A 21,756-nucleotide genomic window follows, 5' to 3' on the forward strand; every position below is an offset into this window, starting at 1 on the left:
ATGGTTGTTTGTTCAACAATTCAACCAGGCCTCCTGGGGCTGACTGAAAAGGGACATTATGCCAATGGACCATTCAGTGGTGTGTTAATTAACAACCTGTGGAGAAATTTCATTCATAATGCAATTGGAAAGAGTTTTTCACAAAAGAAAAATTAAAGAGAGAGAGAGAGAGAAGGAGCAACAGGAGTCAAGAGTTGCGCGACCAATAGGTAACCAGCAACCTGTTTAGAAGGTATAATTGTCCAAGCTCTTAGCAGCAAGTCAAAACAAAACTGATGAGTTGACAAAACATCACATCTATACGTGAAATAACAGAAGATACATCTTGTATTTTATCATGTGTATACATTCCCCCGTTGGAAATGCAAGCAGCCTTAGTTAAGTGTACATGTATTAACAAATTAAGAAATGCTCAGGCCTCAGATTCTATTCATACATTCACCCTGTATAGGTCCAAGCATTACAAAGCAGAACAGGACACAATTTTTAGGGCCATCGAGATTGTACTTTGAACCCCACAAGAGTAGTGACTACCAAGTTCAAGCTCAATTATGGAAAAGAGCAATTGATCTATCCGAAACAACTGTGCAATACCCAGAATAGCGATAATCCATATGTTTAGCCTGAAAAGTCCAGTCTGCACAATTCAAAAACCAGCAGGGTGGCAGCCACTACTCTTCATGCATCGTAGCATCCCCCTAAAAAATCATAATTATTGATGGTAATGAACTCCAGAAGAGCATTCAAACTGAAAGAGCAAAGTGCAGTGACAAACAATCAGTGATTAATTTCCCAAACAGCAAAAGGTTTTAAGGGCCATTGAAGTTGTACCAAAAACCCCCACAAAGTTGTGACTGCCAAGTGCAAAATCAACTATGCAAAAGCAAATGAACTGCTGAAACAATGTGCAACACCAAGAATAGCTATAATCCATGCCTAGCTTGCAAAGTCCGGTCAGCACAATTCGACATTCCTTGAAACATCATACTTGTTGATCATAATGAACTGCCTAACAGCAATTTTATTAGAAGAACAAAGTGCAGCAACAACCAACCAGTGATTGATTTCCCAAATAGCAAAAACAAAAGGTCAAAAGTGCACAAAACACCCAAAAAGACATCAACATGGCAACAAAGAACCAGATTGTCCAAAATCAATGAAGTCATGTTAAAAAATCAATTTGCGAAAAACAGTACCATCGGCTATTGCTTTTTTTGGAGTTGGGAGGTGTATACTTCTTGTCGTTTGCTGTTAGGTTTCCAAAAGAAATCCAAATTAAGCAGAAGGATGACAAGTACATTAAAAGATATGGAACAACAATATGAAATAATCCTAGCTACTTTGAAAATTCTTGATATCATATGGGAAGAAAAAGTAATTACCTACTAACACCAGCAGTGAGGAATGAATTTCCAATGCAATTGTGGTACACTGAACAGCAGATTATGGCCCTTGTCATTTCTTGAAGAAGTTGGCAGTCATCCAGAGTTGCTCGGACGGTTGTCTTTAATTTCGACCAAAACTGCTGAGCATCATCTTATTATGTTTATGAATGAGATGCTTACTGCTTCAGTTTTGAAAGAAACAGAAGCAACCTTTGTCCTTTCAATAAGATCCATAAATCATCACAGTACCAACATGCACAAAAAACTCAAACCTCATCCTCGAGGGGGTTAAGATTCAGAAGTGAGACTTCGGTCAAGAAGAGCATAAGACCGACCGCTGGAGTAGAATGCAAAGGGCAGAAATAAAAGTGAACTTTTGAAGCATAGACCGCCTTCATGAACCCAGAACAGACCCATACTAACTTGTATCTTAAGATACAGATCGGCCTTCAAGTAAAATATTTTGGGAACAGAACACAGACTTGGGTGATTAATAGGTAGCCAGTAACCTGTTTAGAATACAATGTCCAAGTTCTTAGCAGTATGTCAGACCAAAATGAACCATGACAGGAATCTGTTAAAACAAAATCACATCCATAAATGGAAAAAATTAAAAACATAATTTAAAAAGAACATGTTGTGAATTCAAGCAGGCTTAAGGTACACGTATTAACATGTCATGAAATCTTTAGGCTCCAAATGCCATTTATGTGTTCTCATTGTATAGGTCCAAGCATTTCAAAACAAAACGCCACTACATTTTTAGGGCCATGGAAGTTGTACCTATGAACCCCAAAAAGTAGTGACTGCCAAGTGCAAAGTTAGATACTCAAAAGCAACTGAACTGCCAAAACAACTATGCTACACCCATGATAGCTATAATCCATCCTAGCTTGCAAATTCCAATCCATAGAATTCGACAACCAGCAGGGTGGCAGCTACCACCATTCATGCTTCAGAGTATATCCCTTAAAAAACCATAACCGTTGACGTGATTGACAGGGTTTCCGGTCTAATATAACGAACTCCAGAAAACCATTCAGACTAAAAGAAGAAAGTACAGCAACAACCAACCAGATATTAATTTCCCAAAAACACCCAAAAAAGACATTAAAATGGCAGCAGAGAACCAGATATAGAAAAAGAAATAAAATTATATAAAATATCAAATAATTTGAGGAAAACCGCACCATCAGCTATTGCTTATTGGAGTTCAGAGTCGATCTGGATTGCTAAATTCTCGCAAAAGGCCAATCCATATACTTTTCGTCATTTGCTGTCAGTTTTTCAGAATAAATCCAGTATAAGCAGAAGGCTGGAATACATACATTGAAAAATAAGGAACAACAAAAGGAAATAACCCTAGGTAGGTTGATCATTCTTGAAACATTGTGGGGAGAAAAAGTGATTACCCACTGACAGCGGTGAAGAATGAAGATCAAACACGTTCATGGCACATTGAACTGCAGCTTATGGCCCATGTCAATTCTAGTAGAAACTGCTCTCTTCCATGGTTGCCTTCGATGGCACTCTTAACCTTTAAGCAAAACTGCTGAGAATCATCTTGTCATGTTTATGATGGCTTATGCTTACTGCTTCGGTTTTTAAAGAAGAAGAAGCAGCATCTGTCCTTTAAATAGGATCCATGTATCATCATGGTGCCAACATGCAGAAAAGACCAAACTCATTCTTCAAGGGACTCAGAATTCAGAAGTGAGACCTTTACCCAGAAAAGCATATGAGCGGCTGCAGGAGTGGAATGTGAAGGGCGGAAATAGAAGTCAACTAGTGCAGTATAGACCACCTTCATGAACCCAAAACAGACCAGGTACCAATGATTTCTGTCTTAAGCATACAGGTCTAGTTTCAAGCAAAACATTTGGAGAAATGGAAACCCAGAATCTGAAACTGAAAACCAAGCCATAACTCATGTAAGAACCCAAATTACCCAATTTTAGACAAACAGAAGTGGGTTTGTGGATTTAATCTGCCAGATAAACACTACTTCAAAAATAACCTCCTAGTACTCTCCAGATGGGGCAGAGAAGAGCATCCAAAAATCTGCAACGTTGAATGAAAACCAATCGCTAGAAAACTTACCCATGTGACACACTTTCCAGTTTTCTTACTTTTCTATATCTATGATGAATTAAAAGGGATTTAGTATTTTTGTAAAGATAGGAATCTAAATTGTATCCCATGGACTTCATTTCTTTTAAGAGATAAAATGCATCCTCCGCCTTCTCTTGAGAATGAAGTAACATAGTTAGTAGATTGTTGCAGATTCGTGGCATCAATCGGATGCCTTTCTCCAGAGTGTACAGGAAAATGCTAATTGCCTGATCCAGCTTTCCATCAGTGCAAACACTCTGGATTAACATCACACAACCAGGAGCAGATATATTTATAGAAAGCTCCTCAAGGATGGAGAAAACCTTTAAAGCCTCCTCTGTTCTTCGTGCCTGACACAGACCAATGAGCCAAATATTATAAGGTGCAGAATCAAAAGTTACTGACTGAAAATCAATTTCAAGTATCCCTTTAACAGCCATTTCCAAGTTTCCCTCCTCAAAATGTTTTTCAATGGACCCAATTTTTTCATTTGCCTCACCACCAACAGCCTTCATATATTTCAACCAAATGCTAGAAGCCAGGGATGTCTTCATATTTCTGCAAGCCCAAGTCATAAGTGACTTGTAAACCTCTGGGCCAGGCGTGCATCCATTATTACTCATCTGTTCAAAGAGCTTAAATGCATCCTCTTCACGACCAGCCCTCTGAAGCCCATCTATTAGAGTTCCATATGTGATTTTATCGGGAGAATGCCCCTTGAGTTGGAGCTCCTCAAAAAGTTTGAAAGCACCATTCAAATTGCCACCTTTGCATAAGCCATTTATCAAAATGTTGTATGTTATGACATTTGGTACAACCCCACTATCAGCCAGCTGCATGAGAAGCTTGTAAGCTTTTAATATCAGCCCAGAGTCGCACAATTTCTCCACCATTGTTTGGAGGCTTGCACTATCAAGGACTCTATCTGCACCCTGAGAAAGCCTTAGAAATAATGAAGGATTTTTTCCTATCTCCATCCTGTAGAACATAAGGTGAGCTTTCTCAAGCTGACCAGACATACATAAACCATGAATAAGAGCATTAAAGGTTACAACAGAGGGAAAGCAGCCAATCTTCTCCATCTCATCAAAAATATTCTGCGCCTCTCGAACCATGCCATTCTCACACAAAGCACAAATTAAAACAGTATAAGTGCATGTATCAGGGAAGAGATCATTCCTTGAAATTTCTAGCTGAAGAGACCGCGCTTGATCTAACAGACCTATGTCACAGAACCCCTTAATTAAAGTATTGTAACATTGAGTATCTGGTACAACACCCCTTTGTGTCATGTCCTTCAACAGATTCAAAGCATCCTTTAACCTTCCAGCTTGCGATAGCCCACGCATCATAGTCGTATATAATACTCGATCAGGTATCACAGGAATCTCAAAAAGTTTCTGAAAGAGTTCGTGTGCTTCATCAATCCTACGGGCTCTAATCAAGCCATCAACCAAACAACTGTAGCCTGGTAGTTTAACGGCATAGCCATCTTTTGTAAAAGACTTCAACAGGGCAAATGCCTCATCAACCCTGCCTAACTTACAAAACCCATTAAGCAAAGCATTATAAGTGACATTATCCGGCAAACAACCACTAGTCTTCATCAAATTAAACAGCCTATGTGCATCATCAGTCCTCTTCGCCTGACACAAACCCGAGAGAATCACAGTGTAGGTAATCTTACTAGGCAACAATCCTAGATCACGCATTTCATCAAACAGATGCAACGCATCCTGAGTCTTCCCACTCTTGCACAACCCATGGATCAAAATGTTAAAAGTCGAGCGATTAGGCCTACAATTTGATTTCAACATCATATTATACAGTGCCAACGCTAACAAAATGACATCTTTCTTAACTACAACATGCAATGTTGTGTTATAAACAAATAAATCCGGTGTACAATCGAACTCTCTCATTTTCCCGAATGTTTCCACGGCCTTTTCAGCATTTTTAATCTTCCAATACGCCGAAATCAATACGACCAATGCAGCTGAATCCATAGGACCCAACCGTTTCCTAACCTCGTCAAAAATCCTCCAATATAACTCAAACCCATCAAGATGACCACTTTTACCACTACAATTATCCCCAACAAGCATGTCAACTATTAAACTATGTGAAGCCCGACTGCGAAGACGCTTGTTCTTCATAGCCCAGATAAAAAATCTAAATCCCAATTCAAGGTTTTTCTTTTTTTCTTCAATAACAGAAGCTACCACTTCACGAGTTATAAAAGGGACTACCTTCTCAAGAGCTGGCTCCATTGGGCTAATTTGCTCAATGATATTGAGAACCTCATTGGTGACCGCCAATTTGCAAGAAGATGAAGAAAATGATGCCCGGCGACGGTGAAGGTTATACGAATAAGAACGGGAAATCACATCGGAAGTCGTCTTTCTTAACATTTTCAATTGGTGGCGCTGAGAAGTTCGCCTGCATGAAATCGGAGCATTGTGGCTAGCAGTAATGGGCCTGTTGTCTGTTGCGGCCTATTTGGAGGAATGGGCTTTGGCCTTAAGTACTTGGACGCATCAGAACAGCCAAGTCCAATTTGTTTTGCAGTTCAGCCTAAAGTCCGAAATGGAGTTCCTATCGGCAGCGAATGTGGGGTGTAGGCGAGTCAAGTTACTTCTGAATAACTTGCAACTTGCAAGCAAAGTTCAGGCATTAGTATCTAGTACTCGAGTGTTCAACGAGTCTAATCTTTTTTTTTTTTTTTTTTTTTCGGAAACGATAAATCTAATCTATCCTATGTTAAGGGGAAGGGATGGGTCTAAGGAGGCCCAGAAATAAGTCGGAGGGGACTGAACCACCACTAGACCAAATGAGTGCACAGCACACCCGTCTAATCAGATAGATTAGGTTCAACGAGTCTAATCGGATAGTTGTATTATTTATATAATATATATATATAATTATAAAATAGCTATTATGGGTTCATGTTTTATCAAAAATCGAACTCAAACATCGTGCTGCTACTCATGTCCGACTCGACTTGATAGCACTGTACTGGCGAATTCGTTAAAGAGTGAATAAAGGATAACACGATAAATAAAAGAAAGTAAGATACTATCTTACTACTAATCTTGTTATTAATATGAAAAAAAATATACATATTCAATGTTTATTATTTTTAAATTTTGGTGGTAAAATAAGAATTTTGTTATATTAGTTAGTTATAATTAATTTATAAAACTATTAATTACTCGTGTTTTATTTCTTTTTATAAATCTTATTTCGTGATACTAAATTGTAACTTATCGACAAATAAAAAAATTTTGTAATTACCATGCACTAGAATGTGCATAAATCACAAGTTTGAATAATTCTTTAATTAAGAAATATCGCTCAAAGATAGAAGATCAAAAAAATAGAGTTAAATGTCAAAGTTTGCATGCCACTACAACTTAACGTTGTGCAATTTATTTATTTATTTTTTTTTTGTTGTGACTAAAGCAGTATTTTAATGGTGACGGAGGAAACTGAATAATTAATTGGTTAAAATGTTGAATTTGAATAAGTCGTCAAATCCAAGCTAGAAAAGTTCGTTGCACCTCTTTTGCTTTGTTTGCCAAGGTCACTTTTGTCAGAGGATGACTTGGAGCCACGTCTTTTGAGTTTTGAGGATCTATAAACAAATAAACAGCGCCAATAACGAATAACCACGAAACCCTCATCTTTGTTCATTTTCGCCGTCCTCAAGGATGGATGGAGAATAAAAATTATAGAAATGATGTATTTTATGCTATCCATAAACAAAGATAATCTATCCTAAATTCACTTGTCCTCTTGCCACATCATTCCAATTTGTTAGAAGAGCCAAAAATCAACTAGCAATTAGTCAATTGTATGAACTACTATATAAATTTGCAATTCAGCGGTGGTGGGCTGAAGTTGTACGCATCAATCGCACGAGGTTGGTCCAATGGTTAGGAGATGTTTTTTTATTGTTCTTTCTGATATTGAGTTCATGATTCGAATTCTATATCTAGTATTGTCGGGAGTGAAAATTGTGTGGGAAAGAACGGAAGGGTTACAAAAAAAAAAAACAGATAAAAAAAGGATCTTTCTTCACTTCATTTTTTATTTGCAACCAACCATTTCCTTGACGAAGGACTTGACTCTTCTTCGGTGGATTCTCTATCTATTTCTCGCAGTACATGTTTAGATGCACGACACGTGTCTTTATTTGTTAACAGATATTAGGATTAATCAAATTTAAAATGATCATGTCTCTTTCTAGTAAATGAATACACATGTCATATACTTAGATATACAATGCGAGAAATGAAGAGAGAATCCACTGAAAAGAACCCAAATCACCTTAATTAATGAAATGCACATGCAATTTTTTTTGCAATCAAATCTAGAGACTATCAATTGTCAAAATCATCTATCCAAACCAAGGGTGCAAGCTTTAGAAACAGATTTTTTTTTTTTGGTCATACATAACAAATATATCATTGCAACAAATATAATTCAGAAACAAGTGATGTATCTCTCATGATTTGTATGATCATTACTATCTTAAAATTGAACTTAAATTTTTACAGTTGAGAAATCCAATTTCATTGCAAAATGTAACACAAAATTTTTTTTTTTGGGGGGCCGGGGGGGGGGGGAGGGGATTGGGGGACTAAAAGTCTAAAACAGTTTTCCAAACTATGTTGCTGCCACGAGGGGAGGATATGCATGTAAAGTTATGGTGGCTGCCACGAGTTCCACAAGTGGTTTAGAATAGTCTTATTTTTTAATTATTTTTCAGGCTTAAAAGCGAAGGGATAAGGGCCAGGGGTCGGCTGCGTGGGCAATAATGAGATGGAGACAAGCTCAGCCGCTGCACCGTGGCGCCTCGACATCAAGGTGGGGATAACAGATCAAACGGTACTCTTTGATGTTGGACTGTGTGTTTAAGGAAAATATCAGAGGCAGTGTGGGCCCGCCAGCCATTTTAGGTGCTTTTACGCTGCTAACCCTTGATTTCCACTTCTATTATTGGTTAGTATTTAAATAGTGAATGTGTTTTTGACATGTGTTTATTAATACGAAAAACTAAGGAAACTTATTACTGAAAGGTAGAAATGAATTATCAAAAAAATATGAAATAAGTAGTAATGCTCCCTCCGTCCAATCTGTTTGTTATATTTCGGGAATCTAACTTTTTAAAAATAATATTTTAATTATGAAGTTTATACTTTTCTTTTCAATTTTACTCTCCAAATTTCAAATTTTAAATTTAAATATAAGATATCTTTGAATAAAAGAAGGCACACTTTTGGAAACAAAGGTTAAAAACGGCTTTAAGTTTTATAATATGACAAATATTTTGAAATATTTCAAAATAAAAAGTATACAGATAATATAAATTATTTCAAATTGATATGTCTAAATAATAATTATGTGATAAAAAATTATTTACTTTATCACAAAAATATTTTTGAGAATATTTATTTTATTATTTTAAAATTATTTTTTATTTCATATATATCACATCATAAAAATATTATAATAATTATTTTAACTAATCTTTCAAATATGATAGGTTAATTTTTTTTTTTTTATGAATGGTCAACAGCGTAACATACACGAGTCATATGAATTAAGGGTAAAACATTGGACCACAGATTTATGAATTTCGTCGACATTGACTAGTAGGTGGCATAAGCCAAGCAGCCAAGGGGGGTTCTAGAAGGATTTAGTCAGTGGTCAGGGGCGACATTCCCCAGCTAACTCCAGATTGTGACGGCTAAAGGTGTTGCCCCCATATTTTGCCAATTTTATAGATTTGGCACCATATATTTTTGCTTTTCCTGATGTCAAGCGTGGGATATTCCTTCTCTACAGCAGCATATACTAAGTAACTAATTGATTTACAATAAAAAATTAATAATAACTGACCCCTTAGGCCTACGAATTGCACAGGTGTAAATAGTTAGTCTATCAAAAGATTTGACAATTTTGATTTTAGAAAAAAAATAAAATAAAGACAACTTGGTAAGACACAACACTTGGAGCAAAGGATTATGGCCTCATTATTAATTACTGCAATATCTGTTCGTTTCATTGTTCTTAGTCTTCGAAGGCTTGACAGGATTTTAGTACTTTTAATTGACTCATTTGCTTTACATGAATTAAAAAAAATTTAAAATTCCATGTTGGGCATTACTAACTTGAAGCTGGAAATATTCAAGAAAATGAAAAATTAGATAGATATTAATAATGTTCTCAACTTGCTACATTTTTAAAAAAAATTATTAAAGTTTAACTATATTGACTAAAAGATAAACAAATTGAACATCCCATTATTTCGTCGGAACTTAAATTCCTAATCTGAAACACTTCAATTTTCTATTTTAGCATTGTACGTTTCAAAATCTCTGGCACCTCTAACACAGTACCAAATACTCACATGTAACTAGTCTTTAGAGTATTAAATATTACCAAAGAAATGAATGTACAATACAAATGCTTTAACCTAATTTTTTGAACTTTTATGCCGTGTTATGTAGTACTTTCTACAATTATAAACTGCGATTAATGACTTGAATGAGTTCAATATGCGTAAATCGATTTGGGTGAATGTTTGTACACACTTCTAATGTATGGAATTTTATTGTTTATTGGCTGCATCTTAGCATCTTATTGTAATTCAATGATGTACAATTCATGATTACCTTAAACAATTTAGCAATGTCCATCGTATCTTAAAATTGTAGAGAAGAAAGAGAAGAATGGAGCAGGAATTCCATGCACTCCTTTCAACTAATTGAAACAGGTTAATATTTATGAAATTTCTATCTATGATTATAATTCAATACACTCTTATCATATTATTACCTCTAAAATCATTTAAAGGTTGATATCTTTTTTTTTTTTTCACAAATCCAATGATGAATTGATATTCATTGGTATAGATACCTGCTCAAAAGGTATGGTAAAACTCCCCTATAGTGCCTTTACAAATCCAACGATAATTGATTATAGGATTTTTTTAATGAGTGCTCATCGAGCACTTACTAACACACCTAAAATTTACCTAACTTACTATATATATACACATATTATAATTATTACTTTCTCTTGTATTTATATACTTTTCCTATTTAATTGTATCCACCCTCATTTGTACTTATTTATTTTTTTAATTAAATTTTATATTTTAAAAAATATGACACGTGAAACATATTTTAACGAGTAGCCAAACAAACAGACCCCCATATTAATTGTGCCAAAAGAGCAACTACATATAAAGTCAGGGAGCCGGAGCAAATTGAAGAGAATACAAGTAAGAGAATACCCGGTAAAAGGAATGAGAAAAATATTTCAAAGAGAACAAATAAGAATAGACAAACGTTTCAATTGAAGTTTCTTTTAACGAAGACCCCCGTCAAGTGTCATTACTCATCAGAATCAACTTTCCTACATATGTTTTCACTCCTCCCCCTTTCAGCTCTTTCGTGCCACCTGCTCGATCCATCTCTTTGTCTGAACCCCCTTTTTCCTTTATCAGTCTATTGATAATTATTCCCTTTAAACCTTGAAAAAAAAGTAAGAAAATGGTGCGCAGTAGTTAAGAGAAAAAGTAGTTATCCTCATACTCATGCTGGTAATGTTTTCTTGTACGTCTTTAAGTTTAAGGTGATTTCTGATAGTGAAAGGGACCATAATTCTGGTCTATCAAGAATGGGAGTAAAAGGGTTTATGGAGAATCATCTAAATATTAGCAAGAAGGAGAGAAATAAAGTGAAAGAAGAAGAGATGAAGAGGAGCTCAAGAAAACAATTGAAGGCTATGCTTCGCAAGAATTGGCTTTTGAAAATTCGACACCCTTTTGTTACTCTTACAGAGGTCAGCACTTAGATCTTAAGCAACAATTGCACACACTACACACACTAATACTGTGATAAAAGAGTGGCCTTTTGTTGAAGAATTCATGATCATTGTTTCTATGTAATGGAATGGGTTCAAGGCTACGAGGTTCAGTTAGAAAGATGATTTTCTTCAATGAATCAATGCCTTTTTCTTATAGATTTGAATGCTAGGTTGGATTGTGAAAATTGCCTTTTTTCAACTCTTCTGGAGTTGAGTCTTGAATGTTGAAGAAATACATACTTTGACACTGTGATGAACCAGTACTCTTTACCGAATAAGTTGTAATTATAGATGTAGTTAATCAATTGGCCTGACCTTTTATAAGTTAATTTGAATTGCTTGCTTGGACTATAACACGTGTTTCTCCCCCCTTCCGAGTTTAAATTCTAATCTGGTCACCTTAAATTCGAAGCCATACGCACTTATGCAGACACTACTATTATGATAAATGTATGTTCTCTTTATTGAATTATTCGTGGTCATTATATTTCGTTATTGGAATAAGTTGGAGTTTTGACGATTTTCTTGGATGAACAATGACCATTTACATTGAAACTTGGAGAGCTTAGTTGGACAATGGAATTCGTTTTTTTTGCTTTTTGTTACTCTCGTTAAGGCCAGTCTTAAATATTAAGTAACATACACTTGCGCACGGCCTAATGCTATGATTAGGAGTTCTCCTTTATTTAAACATTGCCCACCAATAGATTTACTCTATAGATTATGTTCATGACTTTGAGTGTCAGTTATGTTTGCAAGATTTTCTTGAATGAACAACGGCCATTGTCATATAAATTGGGAATCTTATAGTTGCTTTATGGCATTTCCTTACTCTTATGGGCGTCAGTCCCCAGTGTTGACCTACACTCTTGAAACACATCCGCACTGTGATCAAGCAATCTCATTTACTGAAATAATTCATGATCATTGTTTCTAACCAATGAGATATGTGCAGGATTCTGCGTGTTAGTTAATTTGCAAGATTTTTTTTCCTTTTTGGTGAGAAATGATGATTTTTCATATAAATCTGAGTATACATAGAATTGTTTTTCTTTCCTTTCTCTGTCTTAAATAGTCTTAATCTTGGCAGTGAGTGATTTTCAAGATCTTGGTGGAGTTTATGATGGTTTTCCTTGGAGGTCTTTGATATTGGTTCTTTGTTGCTGATTTTGTTGCCCTTTTCTTCAAGAGTTTGATTCAGAGTTAATATGTTGTTCTTCTTTGGTGGTAAAAAAAAGGAATATAACTTGGTTTATTGAGAGTTCCGTTTAATGGGTGATTATACTCTCTTTGTCTATTTGAATGAGGGTGTCTTTTGCTTAACCATAGAAGAAGTTGATAGTTTAATTCTAATAAAAAAGGTAACATTCATTTGTAAATGAACAGGACATGTTCTTATATCGGTGTTGTTTATGCTTTTATCATAGAATGGTCTGTTGATTTGTCTTCACAAGTTTGAAATCTTGAAACTCTGTTTTTCTGGTCGGTTGGAAGTTAATCTTGAAAACAATTTACTCTCAACTTTAGATTTTGGGCTTACTAGCATTACATGTTATCAAATCAACTGAAGCTTACCACTTGTAATTTACTCTCTTGATCTACAGATTTTGCTCCCCACTGTTGTAATGCTATTGCTAATAGCTGTGAGGTCGCAAACTGATTTGCGAATCCATCCGGCCCAAGCGTATGTTTTTTATGCACCTACTTATGTTTCATTGTGATATGGCATGTAAGCAAGCAGGAACCTGATGTGGCTATTCCTGATTTCTCATTTCTCTAAAGTAGACCACCTGCAGAACCACACAATCATAAGCTTTATTTCACCGTCAACCATCCTATCTGGCATCTATTAATCTATTAACAGATGAAGTGTGTCAAAACTTATCAAACCCCTTCGCTCTTTAACTCTTTTTGCTAATATATAAATTTTTTTGAGCCTAATATATGAATATTTGTTTCCCCTATTCATGGTGGAAACTGGAAACCAGTAATTGTCTACCTGATTGTTGTTCACAAAGTCCTTTAAGATCCCAATTACTTAGTCCACTCTGACTGGACATGCATATAGTTTGATTGAGTATTGATGATTAACAGGAATTGCATTTTGGTTTTTCCTGTATAATTCTCTGATCTCTCAATCCCTGCAAGTAGAATGCAACAATCATATACATGCCAATCTTGTGATGAGTAGCAGTCAAAATTGATATGCATTACCTAACTTGACATGGAAAGAATCTTGTCTTGACTAGCGACAAAGAGGACTTTCTATAGTGATTTTATTCAACAGAACAGTCAAGTTTTAAAATGTGAGTCTTTTCTCTGTGTACATTCGGAGTTTGTGCTACAACGTGGTATTAATCATTAGGCATAGTAGAGTCCTGAACTCTCTTGTTGTTTACTTCTTTGTAATTGTTGAAGTTTCTGCTGCTTGTGTTCTCTGGGGATGTAAGAGAACATGTAAATTTTTTCTTTTTGGATATGGGTTGGAGAAGAAAAATGTTATTTCTAATGCTAATCGGTGGTTGTTAGAAAATTTAATTTCATTGTTTAGCCTTTGATAATTGCAGAAATGGTTTTTTTAAATCTTATCCTGTTTTTCAATGTTAAATTTCTGTCAGTAAATGGCGACTTACTTGGCAGATGAACATAAAAGAGATTTGGAAATAGAAAAAAAAAAGAGGCTGAATAAAAAGTAACATTTGAAGGATGTAAAAGATCTTTGTTCTTATTTTGTCCGTAGTTACGAGAAAATACTCCATTTATGCTTACATGGGGATTTACTCATTATTTGATTAGTTTAATGTAAGGGTAACCATTTGTAGGTATATTCGAAAAGACATGTTTGTACAAGTGGGAAAAAGTGATATATCTCAGCCTTTTGTCGACATTCTCCAGTTTTTGTCAGCCAAAGGGGAGCATTTGGCTTTTGCACCTGATACAAATGAGACAAAGATGATGATCAATATATTATCTTTAAAATTTCCTCTGCTGAAGGTATGTTGTCAAAATTGTTAAATCTTTTCTTTAGAATAAATTGATAGATTTTTCATGACGTTTTTTTCTTTGTGAGAAATTGGGAAACTGGCTTGATTCTAGTAGTACAGTCTTTAAGAAAGTTGTTAATTTGTTCTTTTTTGAATGCTGATGGTGGTTACTATTATTAGATTTGGTCAGCTTACAATTTCTTTATTTTTTTAATGTCTTCTTGCATAATTTGTACTTTGGCATGTGAATGTTAATATATGTCTTTGAGCCCTGAAGTCAGCACCGATGTTTGTTGTTCACTTGGAGATTTTCTAGCTAGAACACCTTTGCACTTTCTGATTTTCCTTGATGTCCTTAGACTGACTACTTCCTAAAAAATTCCTTTAGTTTTTCATTTTTAGAGATATGTATAAGTTGTATTGGAATTGTTTCCTTCACTCAGTAAAGGTGCTCAATTGCCATGTGGCTAAGTTGTCACGTGTTATTTATGTTGTAAAATTCGTCTTGGCTCTCATTATTTTGTCTTCAGCTTGAATAGGTTAAGATCGATAATGTTCTACCTTATCATAATATTTGTATATTAGTAGTTAGCATTTTCATTGTATACCTCTTGTTGGATGCTTAACTTTCTCACCATGGGGAGCTCATATTGTTATCTAGAACTCTAGTCTTTATGCTGTAATTTGTAATTTCTTGACCAGTAGCATATTAGAATCTCTAGTTACATCTCTTAGTGGCTTTCTTCTGATTAGCCTGTTAAACCAAATAATATATTTTTTTTCTCTTGTATAATTTCTACATTTCCTCAGACAATTGAGAATCATCTTTCTTGACATTTATGTTCTTACTGTTTAATTCGTGATTGTAAATTTCACCCTTGCATAGATGGTTGCAAGAGTTTACACGGATGAAGAAGAGCTTGACACCTACATTCGTTCAAAACATTATGGTGCTTATGATAAAGAAAAGTAAGTTTATTATCCAGTTATTGTATTCTGTTATGGAATGTGAAGTGGCTATCACTTAAAGAAATGTTTCACTACCCTAGGTAGTGAAAAGAACAAGTAGCATTACAAACCTTGAGAAAAGAAGAGTTTGTTTTTACTTTAGTTGTTCAGCTTTATTTTTGAGGTGGTATGCATTGGGAAAAACCTTCATTCTTACTTTCATATACACTTATTGAGTCCGTCATATGCAAGTTTTAAGGTGTAGATGATCATAGTTTATCGTTGCAGAGGTCCAATATCTCTCTCTCTCTCTCTCTCTCGCAGAAATATATCTCCTTATCAGTTTTCTACTTGCATTGTTTCTTCTAGTATTGCAGTACTTTTGAAGTTACTTGTCAGAAAATAATTTTGTACTGCATTTGGGGAGTAGTAAACTTGAGTTTCTTCATGTACTCTGTTGAGTTGGTCTTTTTTATCGATAATTGGATGATTGGTTTGACATATAAATTGTTTTTTGTTTGAAGTTAGTCAATATTTCAATCATTGGTGTTTTGACACGTAAAAGTTATGAATATTGTTGTTTTTCCATATATTTGATATTTGCGTTGGAGTCCAACATTGTAGGATTTATCTTATTAGTTGGTAGGAATTAGCTGTAATTAGTCTAAGAATACAGCTATGTAATTAGTCTAAGATAGCTGCTGTAATTAGTCTAAGAATACAGCTGTATATAGTCTGTAATTACGGACTATATACAGCTGTACATGGCTGATCATTTAACCTAGTTACTTGTATAAATAGATCAATGAAATATATAAAAGATATACGTTTTAGCATATTTAATAACTTGGTATCAGAGCCTTGGGGTTTTTCCTTGCTCTCCTCTTCTCTGAAAATTCCGGCCATTCTTTCAATAGCCCACACTGCTGAAATTTCTTCTCTAAAACACTAGTCATCACAATATGTCAACCAAACCTGATGTTGAATCTCCTAACAGCAAGAATCTCTCCACTCTAACCATACAAGATGCTTCTTCTTCCATCCACATTAAATTGGATGGCACTAATTATCGAGTTTGGTCCATGATTTTGGAGATGCATATTGCTAGAAGAAAAAAAATGGGCTATATTAATGGAAAAAAAGCTGCACCAGCAGTAGATGATTCAAGTTATGATGAATGGGAAGCTGAAGATTCTCTTGTCAAATCTTGGCTCATTAATTCAATGAGTGATAATCTGATATCTCACTTTTGTACAATGCGGCACAGCAAAGGAAGTTTGGGATGCTGTAAAAAGAAGTTACCTTGATGTATCGGATTCCTCTGAAGTTTATGAACTAATGAAGAAGACTTTTCATTTACAACAAGATGGTCGGCCTCTAGCAGGATATTACAACGAATTAAACTCAACCTTTATGGAGCTCGATTATCGACGGCCCAATGACATTGACATGACATGTGCTGCTGACATTGAAAAATATAGAAATTGTATTGCCGAAGTTGGGGCATAGAAATCACTATATCGGACAAAGCATGTTGAAATTGATCGGACTTTGATGTAGTTCCTATCTTTGATGTAGTACAGCTGTATATAGTGATTTCTATGCTCCAACTTCGGCAATACGATTTCTATATTTTTCAATGTCAGCAGCACATGTCATGTCAATGTCATTGGGCCGTCGATAATCGAGCTCCATAAAGGTTGAGTTTAATTCGTTGTAATATTCTGCTAGAGGCCGACCATCTTGTTGTAAATGAAAAGTCTTCTTCATTAGTTCATAAACTTCAGAGGAATCCGATACATCAAGGTAACTTCTTTTTACAGCATCCCAAACTTCCTTTGCTGTGCCGCATTGTACAAAGTGAGATATCAGATTATCACTCATTGAATTAATGAGCCAAGATTTGACAAGAGAATCTTCAGCTTCCCATTCATCATAACTTGAATCATCTACTGCTGGTGCAGCTTTTTTTCCATTAATATAGCCCATTTTTTTTCTTCTAGCAATATGCATCTCCAAAATCATGGACCAAACTCGATAATTAGTGCCATCCAATTTAATGTGGATGGAAGAAGAAGCATCTTGTATGGTTAGAGTGGAGAGATTCTTGCTGTTAGGAGATTCAACATCAGGTTTGGTTGACATATTGTGATGACTAGTGTTTTAGAGAAGAAATTTCAGCAGTGTGGGCTATTGAAAGAATGGCCGGAATTTTCAGAGAAGAGGAGAGCAAGGAAAAACCCCAAGGCTCTGATACCAAGTTATTAAATATGCTAAAAAGTATATCTTTTATATATTTCATTGATCTATTTATACAAGTAACTAGGTTAAATGGTCAGCCATGTACAGCTGTATATAGTCTGTAATTACAGACTATATACAGCTGTATTCTTAGACTAATTACAGCAGCTATCTTAGACTAATTACATAGCTGTATTCTTAGACTAATTACAGCTAATTCCTACCAACTGATTTACATTGCTTATGCAGTAGTATACAAGTCTTCTTTGTGTCAATGATATTAGCTGCTTAGAAAATTTAGTTTTGCATGTTCTGTGGTTATTGGCTTGTGGTCTTTTCTCTTGCTTAGAAAAGTTCAACTTGAAATTGGAAATCATCGTTCCAGGTTATAATCTCCAGAAAAATCTTAGTTTCCTTTCACTTTTGGTGTGTGTAGGAACTTCACAAATCCAAAAATTAGAGGAGCAGTTGTTTTTCACAATCAAGGTCCTGAGATGTTTGATTACAGCATAAGGTTGAACCACACATGGGCTTTTTCAGGATTCCCTGATGTCAGAACAATCATGGATGTGAATGGTCCTTATATGAATGACTTGGAATTAGGGGTCAATACAGTTCCAATTTTGCAATATGGCTTTAGTGGATTTTTGACGGTACATTTCTGTCTCCCTTTTCTTGTAGCCTTTAGTTTGTTCTTTATTCATCCGAAAATTGCTTTTCTACTGTTATGACTCTTCTCAACATTTTGAGCAGTTAATGTCACATTATTCATATGAATTAAACACAATTGTCATTTAGTCCTGGATGCAGAGCTCACAAACTTAATAGAATTACATTTCAAAAATGCTTTCTTGTATAATCTTTATTTGGCTAATACTAGACTAGTTGAGAAGGTAGTTTCTTAGGTTCTAGTGCTTTTCTTACACTGCAGGGAAATGGAGACGGTGTTCTGAAAGTAGGTTTCTTGGGGTGAATTCCTCTTTTTTGAAATGTTTACACTTGATGCTTGTCTTTAAAACTTGGTGATTGTGGAATAATCCATTTTTAGTAGTTCTTAAGCATGTCAGCTAACCTGTGAAAGTTTATCCTAATCATTGGGTGATGTTCTGTATGCAAAGATTGTTAGAGAACTAGGTGCTGCCACCTCTTAGCTTGACTGAAGCTTCTGCTGGATGATTTTAATAACTTTGTTTGTCTTCTACTTTCTCCTGTTTGGAATTCTAACCTTTTTAATGAACTGCAGTTCGTGAAGTTATTATAAGTTTTCTTTTCCTTGGTATCGGACCTCTGCAGAGCCATTAATCAGATTTTTGCTCCTACTTTTCTTCTTACAGCTCCAACAAGTCCTGGACTCTTTCATTATTTTTGTTTCCCAGCAGAATATAGCTAATTTATCTATTGAAGAACGTGGGTTGCCTCAGCAATCAGCCAGCATAAGGTCGGCTGTTGAGGTACCTTGGACCCAGTTCAGTCCTTCGAACATAAGCATAGTCCCATTTCCAACTCGTCAATATACTGATGATGAGTTCCAGTCAATCGTCAAGAAAGTAATGGGAGTACTGTATGTATATTAAAACCTCTCTTTTTTATGGTCTTTTTGCTCAAGTTTTCTGACTTCTGTGCAAGCTTTAATACTCTTTCTTTGACTTTCAATCGAAACTATTTTTTTTTTTTTAATTTTCTGATCAGGTACTTGCTTGGATTTCTGTACCCCATATCTCGTCTTATAAGCTATTCTGTCTTTGAAAAGGTCAGTCATATGTATGCTTTTTTTTTTTTTTGGTCTATCCGAACTTGTGATCTTCCTCTGAATTGCATTCTTTTGGCTAAAACTAAAAATTGAAAGTTTTGTTCTTTAAAAGCATTTGATATGAGTTCATTTGAACTGCTAATACTTCAGGAGCACAAGATAAAACAAGGTCTTTACATGATGGGATTGAAAGATGAAATATTCTTTCTTTCTTGGTGGATAACATATGCTTTGCAGGTAAAAATAACTTCTCTTTGATTTGCACTGTTATTGTGGCATTACATCTTCATGTTGGCTGTTATTTATAGTCATAAATAGTACTTCAAATTGATAGCTTTCCTCTAAGCATTGGATGAATCCTCTTTTATTACTTGGAAATATTGCCTTGCTAAGTTTAAATGGAAGGCTTTATGTACCAATTGGAGATTTTGCTTGATCTAATTGTTGAAGATTGTTTTTCTATCTACCTGATAGCAATAAAGTAGCAGTAACCTTATTTTATTTAGAGTAATGGAACATCTAGTTTGTGTGTAAGATGTTTCAGACTCTGCCACAATCAATGAAATCTGTCTTTTGAAATTGTGAGACCACTACCTAAAATTTAGGGACACAAAGAAAGAAGGCAGAGTTGGGATATGACAACTCTCTATAGGAAAGCATGGGAAAGAAAAGAATGAAAGATACTTTAAGTGACAGTTGTATCATTGGTAGCACCTTGATCCAAAAGGAGATGAGGAAGCCCTAAATGCCTCATTGGAAGGATGGGATTGAATAAAGAATAGCAGTGGTAGCTACAGGGATCAAGCTTGAGCAGTTGTAACAAGGCCTTTAATTAAGAAAATGAGTCTAGCTCATTGTTAAGAAATTTTGAACCTCTATTATCTCTGTAGCTTAATTGGATTGGTTTTAGTGGAAGAATTATCGCTTAGAAGTTTTGGTGTGATTGGAAGATGACCTTTAGTATTTCCCTTGACAAGTTTCTTCAACTCTCGGCTCTTAAATTATGCCCAAATTCAGAGGTGAAGCAAGATTCCCTATATAGAGCTTCATGTCTACCTTTTGAGAGGGAAATAACCAGAAAAGTTTTACTGGACAAGTGTCTTCCTAGAATGGAAGGGGGAGGCAAGTCTGTTATTTCATTTGTGTGATTAAGTCTCTTCTGTCTTGTGATGAAATTATTTACTGTGCTTGTCTGGTCATACACTTTGTCTGCAGTGAAACACTAGTAAATTATGGGAAAGCTTAGTCCCAGGTTCTTGATTTTTTGTCGTCTCTGCTGGAATTAGTGTCCGTTAAGCAATTAAGAAAAGTTACTGTAATGGTGGCTAAGTTTCCAAATTTATTTCCTTAGTTTTACTTTGCAATTTGTAACTGTTGGTGTTCCTGATTTCCCACTTCAAGATCACTCTCTTGTGATTGTAGTACTTAAAAATTCTGTTCTTTGTTTTCCTGTTGCACTTTACCTGATCCATTTTATCAGGAACTGTGTTCTTGCTAGTTATCTTGTTTTCCAATCATGTCTTACCAGTTTTCCCGTTTTACTAAAATATACTATCCACTATGCTAATATTAAGAATCACAAATGGTTTTGTTGTTTGGTCTGATAATTTTTTCTTGGATGGTTTTACCGTCATTTTTGAAGTATGCCATGTACTGTATATTCTGTGTCGTCAATTAGGGTAAGTTCGTTTTTAAATGTTCAGGCAATTTCTTGCCAAGTTTTGTGTGTGGTTTTACATTTCTCTTTTAAAACTCCTTTTTGCTTGTTTTGCAGTTTGCAGTTTCTTCTGGGATCTTGACTCTTTGCACTATGAATACTCTTTTCGAGTACAGTGACAAATCACTGGTTTTCATCTACTTCTTTTCTTTTGGACTCAGTGCAATATCGCTGTCATTTCTAATCTCGACTTTCTTCTCACGGGCAAAAACGGCTGTGGCAGTTGGGACCCTTTCTTTCCTGGGGGCCTTCTTCCCATATTACACAGTCAATGATGAGGCTGTTTCTATGTTAGTATTGCTGGCATGTCAGATAACAAATTGTGTTTTCCTGCAAGGAAGTAATCCCTTCATGCTATTCATGTAGGGCATTAAAGGTCACTGCTTCTGTCCTTTCACCTACTGCCTTTGCTTTGGGATCAGTCAACTTTGCTGACTATGAACGTGCTCATGTTGGACTTCGTTGGAGCAACATCTGGCGTGTATGTTCTGTGCATTGTCATATTTCTTCTCCAAGACCATATTTCATAGTTTTAAAAGTTTTATGCTTTTCCAGGAGTCATCTGGAGTTTCTTTTTTGGTCTGTCTCCTGATGATGTTGTTTGACACAGTAGTGTATTGTGGAATGGGCCTTTACCTGGATAAGGTACATACTCAATAATTTGTCTGATTTCTGATTCTGCCAGGAGTGTGTGCACTAATATATCCATAAAAGCTGCTGTAATTGCTCTTTACAATAGGG

General features: G+C 35.4%; 2 protein-coding genes across 8 annotated transcripts in view; one reads left to right on the plus strand and one right to left on the minus strand.

Annotated features, from left to right (window-relative positions):
- Positions 1-280: 280 nt before the first annotated feature.
- Positions 281-5,988, minus strand: LOC113694264 (pentatricopeptide repeat-containing protein At1g79540-like). 4 transcript variants are annotated; one of them, XM_072053163.1, is made up of 5 exons: positions 2,798-5,988; positions 2,576-2,661; positions 1,383-1,894; positions 1,197-1,248; positions 281-698 (listed from the first exon to the last, which is right to left on the minus strand). In XM_072053163.1, exon 1 carries the CDS (start codon positions 5,906-5,908, stop codon positions 3,482-3,484), a length of 2,427 nt encoding a protein of 808 aa, XP_071909264.1. In that variant the 5' UTR covers positions 5,909-5,988; the 3' UTR covers positions 281-698; positions 1,197-1,248; positions 1,383-1,894; positions 2,576-2,661; positions 2,798-3,481. The 4 variants fall into 4 exon arrangements, with proteins under 4 accessions (XP_071909264.1, XP_027068963.2, XP_071909263.1 ...); XM_027213162.2 differs by lacking the exon at positions 1,197-1,248; XM_072053162.1 differs by lacking the exon at positions 1,197-1,248 and having other exon boundaries at positions 281-748.
- Positions 5,989-10,899: 4,911 nt separating this feature from the next.
- The window catches only part of LOC113692830 (ABC transporter A family member 1-like), a 29,899-nt gene continuing 19,042 nt past the window's right edge, over positions 10,900-21,756 (plus strand). For 3 of the 4 annotated variants that reach the window (XR_011815937.1, XM_072053164.1, XM_072053166.1), the window contains exons 1-11: positions 10,900-11,351; positions 12,980-13,059; positions 14,198-14,369; positions 15,246-15,328; positions 17,985-18,201; positions 18,883-19,109; positions 19,238-19,298; positions 19,449-19,535; positions 21,073-21,305; positions 21,382-21,496; positions 21,571-21,660. Coding sequence is in view for 3 of the 4 variants with exons in the window: in XM_072053164.1 (XP_071909265.1) it covers positions 11,187-11,351; positions 12,980-13,059; positions 14,198-14,369; positions 15,246-15,328; positions 17,985-18,201; positions 18,883-19,109; positions 19,238-19,298; positions 19,449-19,535; positions 21,073-21,305; positions 21,382-21,496; positions 21,571-21,660 (1,530 nt within the window). In the remaining variant the exon portion in view is untranslated. The remainder of the gene's footprint in view (positions 11,352-12,979; positions 13,060-14,197; positions 14,370-15,245; positions 15,329-17,984; positions 18,202-18,882; positions 19,110-19,237; positions 19,299-19,448; positions 19,536-21,072; positions 21,306-21,381; positions 21,497-21,570; positions 21,661-21,756) is intronic. The other variant, XM_072053165.1, reaches the window with a different exon arrangement.

The sequence above is a fragment of the Coffea arabica genome, chromosome 6c, assembly GCF_036785885.1.
Source record: "Coffea arabica cultivar ET-39 chromosome 6c, Coffea Arabica ET-39 HiFi, whole genome shotgun sequence".
NCBI lineage: Eukaryota > Viridiplantae > Streptophyta > Magnoliopsida > Gentianales > Rubiaceae > Coffea > Coffea arabica.